Genomic DNA, 14339 nt, shown 5'->3' on the forward strand with positions numbered 1-14339 from the left:
AGCTTATCTTAATGAAGTAACCTATGTGCTAATCATCGGAGGGGGTACAAACTATTGCATGTCATAGCTACGATGGTCGGTCTTAGAAGGTTCATACCTTGTGTTGAGGTCGTCGCTTCTGGTCTGGCTGGCGGGCCTGCTATCACGGCAATGCCGAATCCGAGACCGCACGTTGTAGGCCTGGACGACGACGGCTGAGATGGCGACGACAATGACAGACGATGGTTGTGGCCTTGTGGGGCGACCTGGCCAACTCCCAACGGCACTACGAGCGAGGGAGAGTACGAAGGCAACTGCTAAGAGTCGTCTACGGTGTCTGGGCGCAAACAACGGCAACGATGCTCTTCTGCGCCGCTCGGCAAGCACGAATCGAGCGTCTGGAGGCATTGGAGGGAACTCAGGCGCTCTATACGAAATTCTGGGGTACTGTGAAAGTGTGAATTCTAGGAAGCTCGGAACGGTGTAGATCTGCATCGTTGGAGTGAGCTAGGAGACGCGACTAACCGGTGGCGCGACGGCTTGCCTCTCCGTGGTGCGCCGGAATATCCCAGAGATCACGGCAGTGCAAATCCACACAAGCCGCTAAAGAAATAGAAAGCAATGACAAAAATTGAGGGATAAGATCTACTACATAAGTGTTCGATTGCGTGCTTTATTTCAATCGGCCATTATGGGACGGCTGATCTTGCCGTACAGAGTTTGGAAATTCATTATTATTATTCATTCCTACTAATTTGGTGGCCAGTGAAAGAAACAAGGCTACTTGTGATGACTTCTACGGTTTCACATTGAACAGTTCTTGAACACCCCTAAAATAGATAGCGAGAAATATAGCAATTATGCTGAGTCCATTTCCGCCAATTATTCCGAGCCGCAGTGTCTCTTACTACATCACTACTTACAAATGTTGCATCTCCTCTACTGGAGTGCTCCTACATCTTACACACAACAACACAACTTGTACCTGGCCACCTCTTAATCCTGTTATAAGGGCGCCTTAAGCCCTTCTCGCAGATGCAGGATCCATGAGTCATCGGCATCTGGGAAACTATCCCAAAAAATATCTAGAACAATAGCTGAACAGCTAGTTGCTATCAGATTTATCTGGCACGGCCAGGAAGAATTTGAATGTGAGGAGAAGTCCAAGGAGCTCAATGATGTTCAGCAGAAAGAACACCATCTGATCACCTGTACAAGGGGAATGTGGGAAAAAAAAATATACAGTAAAACTTACAAGATATCTCAACTAGTAATTGAAATGTTAAAAAAAAAGTACTCCCTCCGGCACAAATTAATTGACGCAGTTCAGGAGTAAACTTGTACTGGACATAGTATATGACTACCCCAATTAATATGGGCCGGAGGGAGTATATAGCACCAACACGGGTGAAAGACTAGCTACATTAGGAAATAAATTGTACATTGGACTTTCCTTGAGAAAAGAATAGCAAACTTTACCTGGAAAGAAGAAAGCATGTTGTCGTTTCTGCGCCCATGAAAACCTGCATTTATGAAAATTCAAGCGAACTTCTGAGCTTCAAGTACATAATGTTCAGTTGTAGTTGCCAACATAGCAGTGTGATCTATAATGTTTATTCTGTAACATATGAAATACTTCATAGAAGCTATGAGGAACAAAGTATACTCACACAATGCCAGCGCCTGCAGGAGCAACTGCCTTGAAAAAGGACATTCCAGTCATGGCTAACCCGTTTGCTGCACCTCTTTGGTCCTGAGGCTGTTAGTAATTACATGCTTATCAGTCAGTTTCAGACTTGCGGCAGATATCTATTATAAACGTATTAAAATCAAGATGAAATTATGGGTAGCATACCACGGCATTATTTTGAAGGATGAAAGTGCCTGTAATGATGGTAACCTGATAAAATAGTCATGGAGCACAATAGTTAACATGTAGTATCTGGAATAGAAAGATACTATCTAAGACCCAACGTCCCAAAAACAAGAGAGCAAAGTGTAAAGCTCATAAGTGGTGGCAAAGCACTAGTACAGATTTTGAAAAAATCATAATTGCTATCTATTGAATTATCTACTAAGGCAATTTTGAGGTAACAAGAATTCTAAAATGGGATTGAAGAATACTCACACCAAGATTATTTTTTATGACTGATGCAATATTCAGAACAATTGATAATCCAGGTTCTGACAAGTACGTCATATAGGGGTAGGCAAAGAGAATAGGTATGCATATGCCCTGCAAGATCAGTCAAAATAGTTCAGACATACAGCCAGAAGAGAGAACTTCAGCAATAAAACAGTAGCATAGCAGCTTTCACCCACAGCTGCGATTTGAGATGATTTGATAGGTCCAAGAACCCTGTTGATGCGCGGGTACAAGAAGAGTTGATACACAAGAAGACTGGAGCCTGAAATTGAGAAGATAGGATACTGTCAATGTTATTAATAGAAATAATGGTGTATCAAGTATTAAAACCCAGCAATAATGAACGTGGATTAAGGGCATATTTTGCAGAGTTCATTCAGCTTCTGGGGCAATGCTAACAATTGTTTTCCAGTGTACGAGTGCCACCCGGCTAAATTTAGTCAACACTTCACAAAGGGGAGCAATATTAGAAGCCCAGGATACTTCATGACTGCGTAGAAAATCTGGGGGCTACATTGATTTGCTGGAACATTTGGACAAAGAGGATAACAAAACTCCACCAAACAAACAAACATGGATGGAAAGAGGTTACTACTAATAGACTCGGAATGACTGATACGAAGAATCCTTAAACACATATTTGATGCCCTGCATAATTGAACTGGCTAAATATTTCCGTAAGAATAATTTTGTGGTTGGAAACGGGGCAACTTCCAAAGTTGGATTACTTCCTATATATTGGTTCAACATGAACATTCTGGAAGTAAAGAGGTCCGGTTGGTCCTGGTAATCTTGTTTCTAGGGTTATGGAATCATTACTTTACATCTCCCAAAGCTTATTTGGGAGTTCACTCAGTTCCTAATCATTTTCTGCTTTATATTTATTAATAATATACATACTCCCATAGGTTTCCCCATTAGTGTTCTCATTGAAGGTTACAGAAGTACTCTGGGTGTAGAAAGAGAAAGCTACCTGTAATTGCAAGTGTTTGACCTACATCTTCAGATGACAAACTGAGTCCACCATATGTCCTGTCACTTTCAGCCCACAGAGAGAACACCTGAAGTTTATTTCAAAATAAAATTGAGGTTTATTTTAAACAGGTAGTGTATTAGCTATGACAGAGCCAATGAAACTTGTGTTAGTGACATATGTATGAGAAATACGAAAAATCTGAGTCAAATGTTAGCACAACAAGTAGAACCAATTTATGAATTGGAGCAACACTCCTCTAGAAACTTTGCTCTTGTGATTGATATTACTAGTTTTCATTCTCTAATCTAAGCTGAACTCCTGATTCTGAAGTCCTTTTACAGTGATAAGTTACTGTTTATGCTAAACAAATTTCCAAACAAAAATGGTTCCAGAGCCTCAGGGAAGTGTAACACTACGGACAGTTAATTAATATTCACAGTTACAGAAACCGTCTATACATCGGTATACCATAGCAAGCACCTTCCCAGATCAACAAGCCCATTCAGATGTCTGAAGAAGAGGGTTCATCAATCCTACACTTAATAGCTATTTTCCATGTTGCCATTCACCGCAAGAATATTTAGGAACAATTAGCCATCCATCTGTTTCTGGAATATTCAATTACCTGGCCAGAAAATAGAAAATAGTACCTCTGTGTAAGCCATGTCGTGGAAGGAGAAGACGCAATAAACAATTATGGATGACATTAATGGCCAATTCTTGAATAAGCTCTTCTTGGTATCCGGACTATTACTTTGTTCAACCTTCTCTTTTGGATCAATCAGATGGGCCTCCAAAGATTCGACACTTTGATTCCTATTCTCATTTACTTTATGCTTGTGCAACGTCTCCTAAAATACATCAAGAGGTATTTACAAACGGTCAATCAATTAGGACATATTCATTTAAGAATAACTTGTTTTCCCACAATTTCATTCCAGATAGTGTTGTTCTTTTCACTCCTGCCACTAGTTCTTTGAAGATTATAAAATAAAAAGGCATTTTCTATTATGCAAAAGAAATTATTTTACCAAAAAACATGTACTTATAAATTAACTCTGAATAGTATGCCTGAAGCATATAATTTTGAAGATCAATAATTTATGTCTGAAGTGAAATGTTTGGTTCTAAGATTACTAGGAAAAGATGTGAAATTATAAGGTTCAGCCAGGAATATTCATGAATATAGAACCCATTTGTGCAAGCCCAGGTCATAAGGTTAAATAGCAAAATGCAAATATGACCTGGAAATCAGACTAACTGCAAACTCAAGGAGGCTAACACTGATATATCACATACCGGCATCCATATGCAGCCTATCAGAACAGCGGCAGCAAACACTGATGTGCATAAGCATGGTAAGAAGTACGGGAACCTGGCAAGTTTCCATAAAAAGTAAGTATTGTCTAAAACAGTTATCTGGGTTACTCTAATTTGCCTACACAAACCTTCCGAATAGCGAGTCAGGCGAAAAGATATTTGGATATTTTTCTGCAGGCTGCATCAAAAGAACAAGGTCATCATAAGCAGAATGACAGGTGACTACAGCATAAAATTGTATTAAAAAATCTATTTCGTACCAGTGCAAGGTAGCCTCCAAGAGCAGGACCAATGATGAGACCTATTCCCCATGCTGTGCTGACCTAAACTCACATGAAAAAGATGTCAAAATCAAAATTACTTAAAGAAGGGAAATTAATACTACATGGATTCACATGTGTATCTTACAAGTGATAGTGCTAGAGCTTCGTGTTCAGGCCGGCAAACTTCAATAGCATATGCCTGTAGAAGTTAGACACATATTCATCAGGTTTACTCAGTCAACCAAAAAAGAGCTTCAGTATTCAACATACCTTCATTGGTCCAAGTAAACCATTTAAAGCGCCAAGGAGAAACCTTGTAGCTATTGCCATCCAGTAGGTAACACTAAGCCCAAACAAAGCATTAAATATTACCCTGTGATATTAACAAGAATTAAGTTAAAGAGTCACCTCATAAAATTAGATGTTGAAATACAGGAGTAAACAGTCACACTCTAATATGCACTGGTATTATGTAAAGAGGAGGTAAACTGTTACTAACACAGAGAAAACACCAAATATCACAACTGGCTTCCTCCCAATACGATCTGCTGCTATGCCCCAAATAGTTGAAGTCAAACATCTACCAAACATAAAAGCGGCACCTATAAACATCCAGTAAACACAGAAAATATCACATTAGACAAACACAAAGAGTTCACAATTTCTACAAGCATCAAACTCAAGTACTCAACCATTGAAAATTAGAATCAAAGTTTAATTAGAAACTCACCTACAAACCCAGCATAGAACCCAATATCTTCTGTTCTTTCCGCGATGTGCAAGTCTCTTATCTATAAAGGAGAAGGAGGTAGTATGGAGACTTATTAGAAACTGACACTTCAGAGATAGACGCATGCACAGATATGAAAAGATAGCTAGGAAAGAGTGAAATATAAAAATAAATAAACATTGATATGGCTGACTAATCATTGGCGATGTAAGTATTTAATTCAGTGTGCTAAAATAATTAGACAAAAGGAGAACCAGATGATGATACATACCATGAAATACAAGAAGGGGAATAGCGACGATATTGGTATAGCTGGACAAAAAAACCAGAGGAAATATCAGAAACATCAAATACGAAATAGAAATTGTTTATGAAAAGAACAACATACTGGGTATATAGATACATGGAAACATTAGTAACAATCTTTAAAAAAAAACGTCAAGTTCCATAGTAACAATTGTTTATTAGGCAAGTTCAGCAATGCTAACTTGGAACCTTCATAGATATTTCGGATGCGTTTGGCATTGGATTATGATAATCCTGTTTGCGCAACCAGCATTTCCCGTAGTTTAGTGTTTGTTTAACAAGGTTTCGCCTATTCTTGTGGCTAACTTTCTACAGCAGATTATAAAATAAGCACGGCACAATACAATTCAGCAACCGCAAACTGAGAGTTCGTATTACTCAGCTAGATTTTCTTAACTTTCTAAAAAATAAAATCTAAGCACTACTAAAACATGTCGGCAAAATATGGATTAGTAAAAAAAGGATTATGCCAGAGCTGCTGCTCAACTGAAGCATTGTTAGTAGCCTATCTTCAACCAAGTATTATTTCAGTAAGTAAATTTAGCTATGATTCCAAAAAAATAATATATTACATAAAGTAAATTTACAGAGTAGCCCATCTTCAACCAAGTATATATGTTAAGTCCCATCTCATGAGGTCAGCCATAAAGAAGCAAACACTGAAACGATTCACCCACGAGCTTATGTGTTATCGTAACTGAACAGGAGCATTTGCATCACGAATAAATTAGCCCAAGCGTTCAGGCGGTTTCAAGGGAAGCCCCGACATTATAAATCAAATTTGTATCCACAGGTAGATGAACCAAGGTAGCAAGATTATCACTCCCCAAACCACGTGAGCTAGCCTTAGTTTCTATGAGCTCAATCAGTTGAATTCGGGCTACGTCACTGCCTACTGGTATATAGTATGATGAGCTTCGTTTGGGACAAAAGCGTGATTTGGATTTCACGATTAAAGTAATGTCTGGACTGCTGCCACTTGTTACCAGCGATCTGAAATGCACACGGAATGTTGCTACGAAAAGGGTTTCCATAAAAAAAGATTGCACGAAAAATGAACACAATAAGCTGGACAAGTTTTAGTTAATCAATATTATGCCAAACAAATCTCCGGAGCAGCACATCTTCATACCAGAATGGCAGAACCTGCAAACTTTCAGCACTTGTTGTGACAAGCCAACAAAGACGCTGGCCGGTAGCACCAAGAAGGTTGCAAGGGCAGAAGAGGGCCGTACCGGTTGTAAGGCAGATCATCCAGACATATAGGAATTCCTTGTAAGGCATCCCCGTCTGGAGCTCCATGCTCCGTTCATGATCGCAGCCCGGGCAGCCGGGGTGGTAGTAGTGCTCCTTCTTCCTCAGCAGCGGCGAACTCTCTTCCCCCTCATTCGCCGCCATTGCTGAGTGAGACCCAACCAATCAAGCGAACCCGCCTCCCGGACCCTCACAACCTCGAGTCGAGCAATAAAAAGGAGCTCGGAACCGCCCAATGTCGCGCGCCTTTCCCGCGCCAGATTGCCTCAAGAACCTGAATCGAGGAACAGCAAAGCGAAATCGGCCACCGCTACCCGATAACGGCGTGCTGGTGGTGGGACACCTTGACCGCCAGAGGCGACTGTCTCCTTCCGCGCTCCGACGCGAGTGCCGTCCGTGGCATTCCCACCCGCTCGGAGGAGGAAGCCAAGAGGAATTGCGCAGCGGGGGGTCGCGTCACGATCGACGCGCGCTTAGGCCTGCGCGCCGCGCCAATCGGATGTTGCCTTCCCGCGCCCCATTGTTGTGACGTCAGAGATTACCGGAGATTGAAAGGAATAGGTGGGCATGTTTGGAGCCAAGAATCTGTTTTTTTAGAGAGAGAGAGGAAGAAAATTGTTGGCGCCTGCCGACGGCGACGGGTTGGACTGGCCTGGCCTGGGAGAGTAGGACAAGTCCAACTCGTGGTTCACTGGATCAGGCACATGTGTGGATCTCATCTCGGGCTGGCTACATGGCCATATGGAAACATGGTTTGAGTTTCTTCACCAACTTCTAGAGCCCCAGGGGCCATGGCCATTTATATTATTTGGAGCCCACTTATCCTATTATTATGGTCCTCCTGCCTAAACAACCTTAACCACAGGACGCACTACCATCATTTTTTTTTTTGCGAAACACTACCATCATTTTCACCCGTGCCACTCATGTCCAATCCATAGGACATAATGTCCAATCCATAGGACATCTATAATGTTTCGTGTTTGAAAGGGTTATGGTGGACAAAATTCGTGGCCCAACGTGATAACCGATTTTTTTTTGGCGTGCTCATGTTTCTATTAGGTTGGATCCAAAGCCAGCCTAAATCTGGATTTGTTTTGCATGCGTGTGGACACAACACAGACTTGACTGGTGTCATCCCTGACCTGCTTGTCGGTGATTCGAAGGCAATCCACCCACCCTTCTCTCCCGCGAATCTCACCCTACAAATTTCCTATGCAATCCTTTCAATCAAACACGACCCTTTTATTTACTAAAAACATACCCACAAAGATGGGAAATGAATATGTGCATATGTTACAATTTTTAGCATGTGAAATGTTCTTTTATTTAGGCGGTAGCATGCGCTCCAGGTGGGGCTGTTTTAAATTTCTGGATTGTTGGTTTAAAAAAGGCAAGCACGTAAAGTTGTCTTATTGTAGCCGTTGGTTGGGTTTTACAAGGAATGAACATAGAACTTTCGAACTTTAAACACATACATTCGGAAAATGCGCGTCTTTAGATGCCCCAGGGGAGTTTGAAATAAGAAGTTCATATAAGACGAAAAAGATAAAGAAAATACTACCCACCCTGTTTCATAATTCACTCTCGGATGGGATCTTGTGACTGGGACAATGTATGGGTGTGCTTTTGTCTACTTGCGCTTTCTTCGAACTGGACGAATAAATCATAGTACTCCTACTACAGTACGTGATATGAGTATCATGTCGACGGTGACTAGCTAACACTCTCAGGTTATGACAAGTCAGCTGTACAAAATTATTTGGTGCCTTCAGTTCAAGAGTGAAAGAAAATGAAGAAAAGAATGTTATTGTGTGGTGGGTCGCCTAGCTAGCGTCAGGTACTTACACCGAGTCTGATATCCATTCAATTCGATGGACTAGCTTGTTGGTTGGTGTGTGTACCACTGTACCTACTTGGATCGATACTATATAAGGGCATCTCCAACCGGGCGATCCATCCCGCGCCCGCGCGTCCGGATGGGTCCAGCCGGACAAAAACCCGGCCCAGCGCGCGGACCCATCCCTAAAACGGATGCTCACGGCGTCCGGAACGACGCAAACCCGGCCCAAATCTTGGCCGGGTTTGCGTGGCCATGACGCGAAAGGTCTGGTCGCTCGCGTCCGCCCGCTGTCCGCCCTCGGCCCGCGTGTCATAGGCATAAATAATATTTTTCATTAAATAGAACTCATTACAATTTTTTTAGCTACTACTTCTATCCTAAATACGTACGGGGCCGGCGGCCTCGCCGGCGACTCTGCCGGCTCGCCGTCGGGGCCGTGGATTTCACTCGACGCGGGCGGCCCGTACGCGTGAGGATTCCACTCCGGCTTCCTACGGGCCGGGTGGCGCGTCGGCCGGCGGCGCGGGCGTCGGCGGCGGCGCGGCGGCTTCGCGGGCCTCGGCAGCTTGGACGGAGGGCATCATCCTCCTCCTCTCCGCCCGCGCGGCTCGGGCGCGCTCGCGGCTCCGCCTCTGCGGCGGAACCATCCGCTTCCCGCATAGCTCAAGCTCTCGCGAGTCGGCGCGTTCCACGGCGGTGCGCGCCTCCAGCGGACGCGGCCGGCGGCTCTGGGCCTCGTGGTTGTCCTCGCCGCCGGCGCATGCGCTCTTGCCGGCCGCGCTCCGCCGACGCAAGCATCCTCCCGGGCGCGCCGCTCGGGCGACGGCATCCGGATGAGGTCACGGGCTGCTCGCATAGCGAGCAGCTCGTTCTTCTGGCCGAGGAGGTCGCCTAAGCGGCGGCGGCCGGCCCGCCAGATGCCCTCGTGCTCCTTCGTCACGCGCGTGAGGTCGGCGAGACGCTCCTCGATGGCGGCGTTGATGTTCGCCATCGCGAGGTCCTCCGCGGCGACGGGCTCCTCCGCGGCGTCCGCCCCTCCTCCGACGGCCGCGTACCGGCCGTCCGCGGTCTCGTGCCAGCCCTCCGCGGCCGCTTCCCCATCTCCGCGTCACCGGCCTTCTTTGCCGCCGCCTCGGCAGCGACGCGGAGCGCCTCGTCGTCGGCGACCCACCGCGAGTCCGCGGCGCTCCTCCTCGTCCGTCCGCGGGAACCCGGCCCGGCGGCGAGGAGAGCTTGGCCCATGTGGACCGAAGGGTGCGCGGCATGGCGCCGGACAAGGTGGAGGGGAAGAGAACGGTGATGCGGTCCGAGTGAGACCGCCGCCGTCTTTTATAGCCGGCGGTCCGAGCGGGAAACTTGGGCGCGAGCGCGCGCCAATGGCGTTTGCGCGCGCGGGAACCTTGGTGCGCGCGGGATCTTTCCCGCGCGTTCCACCTCCCGCCATGGCTGTCCCGTCGAGGCTCGCCATGGCGCGGCGCCGCGCAGCGGAGACGAACCACGTGGCGTCTTTTGGGTCGCCGCGTTGGGCGCCGCGTGCGACCCAAACGGACACGCGGACGCGGGGCGCTGTCCGCGTGTCCGGGCGGCCACGCAAACGGCCCAAAACGGACGGCCCAGCGCGTCCGTTTGGGTCGCCCGGTTGGAGATGCCCTAACTGAAGCCTCCTCGTGTATGGTCCCAATTTGTTTTTGAAACGAGGCACCATTTTCATTAATAGAGAAGAATAGGTGGTCAGTTTATTAACGGAAAACCGACCAAAAACCAGTACAAACACCCATGCCGACCGTCATGAAACACGACCGTCGCATGGGCAAACACAACCACCCTGGCAACCCACCGAAGCTGCACAAATACCACCTAGGCGAAGATCGTCGTCGAGGTTGCCCACCGGCGTCATCGTCATCACTCCGCACCCGCAGCGACTCCGACTTCCCCGAAGAAGCGACCAACAAAGAAGACCTTGCCGAAGCGGCACCGCGAGGTTCAAGCTGGCCAGCGCCAAACAGGTGGCTCCTCATGTAGGGGAATGCAGCTCCGACTCGGATGACGAGCTCCGGCGAGGGGATGCGCAAGACCCGCGCCGAAGGTGAACTTCACCTGGACCGCCCCTTGCAGGTCATCGTACGCCGCCCAAGAGAAGACCTCGAAGAACATGGCAGCTCCGACTCCACGAAGAACGGAAGACCAAGCATGGAGGAAACTCGGACACGCCGGGCCAAGCCGACTAACAAGGTCTTGCCGCGACCAAACCATCACTCTTCAACGCCATCGTTGCCACATAAGCCGCCACACGGAACACCGACATCGCCGGTTGGACACCTGCCAACCGCGAAGATGTGTGCGTCCAGCCCAAAGGAAGAGCAGATGTGATCGAGGTCTTCTAGACGACGCCCCAAAGGAGGTAAGCGACGTGAGACGACGCCCGTCGCCCGACCCAACAGGGCCAAAGCTTTCACCCGAAGAGCCCGATCCGAGCTTGGAGGCCGAGGGAGCTCCACGGCGAGTGCCTCCAACGAAGGAACAACGCCCGCGAGCGCAGCCACCGCCGGCCGGACATAGCCGGCGGACTTTCGCCCGGAACATCAAGGCCACCATCCCCACGCAACCGGCCGAAGCCAGCCTGCGGATCCACCGGCCCGCACACACCCGCAACCACGACCGCGCCATCGTGAAGCGGGGCCACCACGGACCTCGCCGCCGACGAAGTCGACGGGCCGGATCCTGCACGATCCGGCGACCACCTCCGAGGCGCCGCCGACGACCGAGCAACAGCCGGCAGGCCGCCACCCCGCACAAAGGAACCACCAAGCGAGAGGGGCCGCCACCCCACCCCAACGCGACGAGCCGCAGCCACAGGGGCTGCCGGCGTCGACGCCGCCGGCCGAGCAGGGAGCCGAGCTCGGCCACCGGAGGCGCAGCGAGGGAGTCCACGGCGCGCGAGGGGGCTCCGAGCCGCCGAGAGCCGCCGGACCGGCCGCCGCCGCAGGGGGCCGAGCCTCCCCAACCGGAGCAGAGCCGCCGCACCGATCCGCGATTGCAGCCGCGGCCGCGCGGAGAGGCCCGCCGCCGCCGTCTTCCGCACGGGCTTTGCCCGGCGAAGTCATCCGGCGACGGCGAGGGGGGTTGGAGCCTGGGGGCTGGGGTGGCGGCGGCGGCGGGCTAGGTTTCCCCCGAGCCGCCCCTGGAGACGACGTGGGGGTCGGTTGTTCCTCCCTGTTTGTACTACTAGAGCTGAAATTCATCGGCTGAACGAGCAGCCCCAGTTGCAACGAATTCACAAGAAAAACATGTAGATGTAGGAGCTCATCGTGACTACATGTATGATGTATGTTATGCATAGACTAAGGTAGCCAGCATCCAACTGCCGCTCATTTTCTTGTGGTTGAAACATTCCCATTCAGCTAATTATATATGTACCACGCGTCAAACCATGACGATAGAGGTTTTGCTTCAGTGTCCTCGCCCTCTCCAAACTTTGGTCAACTAAGCTAACTTGGCTGTAATTTGTCTGCATATCCAGCTAGCTTGCCTAATTAGTCACGGGACTTGTGTTCTGATACGTTATTTCTCCTAGGCTGTTTTTTTTCTTTCTTTTGTTCTTTTATTATTATTATCCCTGCATACAGTACAAGCAGCTAGTTTCACGACCTAGGTACTCCGCACTCCAGCAAAATAAAAAACTGTGTACTAGCGCTGCTTCGTGGAGAACATGCAAATATGCAATGCGGTCGAGCGCGCATGCAGAGTTAAATCGAATCAAGCAAGCAACCAGGCATTGATGGATGGGATTTTCAGCCAAGAATCCATCAATTAATCTGGAGGAGGAGGATATGAGTGGAGATTGGGGATGCACGGTGGTGGTGGCGATGATGGAGTACTCACCGGTGCAGAGTATGACGACCCAGATGTAGATGAAGCTGCCGTAGGGGATGCCCGGGTCCGTCGCCTTCCTCCGGTCCACCGCGCACCCCGGGCACCCCTCCACGTAGTACGGCACGTCGCCGGGCTTCTTCTCCAGCAACGGCACCGACGACTCCGCCACCGCCGCCTCCTCCTGTCGCCGCCGCCCATCGTGATCTTGGTCCACCATATCGAGGATTGATCGTGCGGGGTAAAGGGGAGATCAGTAGGCTGCTGCTGAAGAACTCTGTGTACCAGGGATTTATATGGGAGGTTGGTAGTTGCGGGAGCTGGGCTATATGTAATGATTCGAATGGAACTGCACGTGCTTGAGATGGGTGATACTATTTGTAGATTGATTTCGCTTGGTTCCGTGGCGATCAAGTAGCCATGCCCGGCGGCCCGCGAGATCTATTACCAAGAAGAAACAAAATCGAGATCGACCGGTGTATGTAGGGCACTTATTATGGAAAACGCTGAGGTTCCCCCGGGGGAACAGCGCTTTGTTCCTCCGCCCTGTGCGACTGTGGGACCCACCCTTCTTCCTCCATTCTTATCTCTTTCTCACAGACGGAAGCAACCACCGCACCGCACGTCGCGCTGCTTTTCCCCACCGCCGCACCCGGTCCCCGGCTTGCTGCTGCGCCAGCCGCCGCACCGCACCTACCTCCAAGCCGGGCCGCCGCGCCCTCTGTAGCTCGCGCCGCCCCCTGCAGATCGCGTCGTCGCGACATCGAGAGATCTCGTCGCCGCGCGCCCCTGCAGCTCGCGCCGCCGCCGCGCCCCTGCAGCTCGCGCCCCTGCAGCTCGCGCCGCCGCCGCGCCCCTGCAGCTCGCGCCCCTGCAGCTCGCGCCGCCGCCGCGCCCCTGCAGCTCGCGCCCCTGCAGCTCGCGCCGCCGCCGCGCGTCACTCGATTCGCACCGCCGTCGTGCCCTGGAGCTCCCACCGTCGGGACTCGTGTACAAGCGTGCTGTGGAGAAGATCATGGCGCTAGGCGCTAGGGGCTGCTGACCAGTGGGGAAGACGCACGGAAGGGGAAGGAGGGTGGGCACTGGAGCGCCGTCGTCCAAGTGGCAATCGAGGTATCCGCGTCGGCGCCGCGCCCGCCGCCGCTTTTGCTCGCGCAGCAGCTGCCGGTACCCGCGTAGACGCCGCGCACGCCACCGCCTTTGCTCACGCATCCATGGAGGCGTGGCCGCTGTGGCTCGTTGTGCAGCCATGGGCGAGCTCGACCGCTCCGCTGCTGCTCTCCACCGACCCGCTGTCACGCTCAACAGCGCCCTAGCACCCGCCGCTGTCGCGCTCCAGGAGGATCCCACCGCCCGCCGCTCTCTAGCACCCACTGCGAGCCGGCGCCACCGTATTCCTCGCCGGCGCGCTGCGGCCGCTCCGTCCCCTCGCCTCCACAGTGGCGTCGCGTGCAGCGATTCCTCGCCATTCACCAAGGGGGACGCGACCTGCAAACCAACACTTTCGAGGGGTGGCGCATCTGGTGCTACGATGGAGGATGGTGGTGCTAGGATGCTACAAAAGGTCGTCGGCGCTGCTACACACATCTGGCCGCACCGCTACACAAGTTTGCCGGCGCTGCTACACACGGTCGGCCGCGCTGCTACAAAAG

General features: G+C 50.0%; 1 protein-coding gene across 1 annotated transcript; it reads right to left on the reverse strand.

The window, feature by feature from the left end:
* Nucleotides 1–829: 829 nt before the first annotated feature.
* LOC124703243 (protein ZINC INDUCED FACILITATOR-LIKE 1-like) lies at nucleotides 830–13138 on the reverse strand. Its single transcript, XM_047235463.1, has 17 exons — nucleotides 12700–13138; nucleotides 5686–5726; nucleotides 5415–5475; nucleotides 5184–5286; nucleotides 4955–5057; nucleotides 4830–4883; nucleotides 4682–4744; nucleotides 4550–4599; nucleotides 4401–4476; nucleotides 3752–3952; nucleotides 3099–3186; nucleotides 2302–2387; nucleotides 2108–2215; nucleotides 1835–1879; nucleotides 1650–1738; nucleotides 1459–1502; nucleotides 830–1188 (listed from the first exon to the last, which is right to left on the reverse strand). Exons 1-17 carry the CDS (start codon nucleotides 12905–12907, stop codon nucleotides 1085–1087), a joined length of 1524 nt encoding a protein of 507 aa, XP_047091419.1. The 5' UTR covers nucleotides 12908–13138; the 3' UTR covers nucleotides 830–1084.
* Nucleotides 13139–14339: the final 1201 nt, after the last annotated feature.

This window comes from Lolium rigidum, chromosome 3 (genome assembly GCF_022539505.1).
Source record: "Lolium rigidum isolate FL_2022 chromosome 3, APGP_CSIRO_Lrig_0.1, whole genome shotgun sequence".
Lineage (NCBI taxonomy): Eukaryota > Viridiplantae > Streptophyta > Magnoliopsida > Poales > Poaceae > Lolium > Lolium rigidum.

What these genes read in the sequence shown, in the direction of transcription:
- LOC124703243 (XM_047235463.1), bottom strand. Translation starts at nt 12,907, where the DNA reads ATGGTGGACCAAGATCACGATGGGCGGCGGCGACAGGAGGAGGCGGCG. An exon ending in GGTCGTCATACTCTGCACCG is followed by an intron (nt 5,727 to 12,699) that starts GTGAGTACTCCA and finishes TTTTTTGTCCAG; the next exon opens with CTATACCAATATCGTCGCTA. An exon ending in TCATAAAAAATAATCTTGGT is followed by an intron (nt 1,880 to 2,107) that starts GTGAGTATTCTT and finishes CTATTTTATCAG; the next exon opens with GTTACCATCATTACAGGCAC.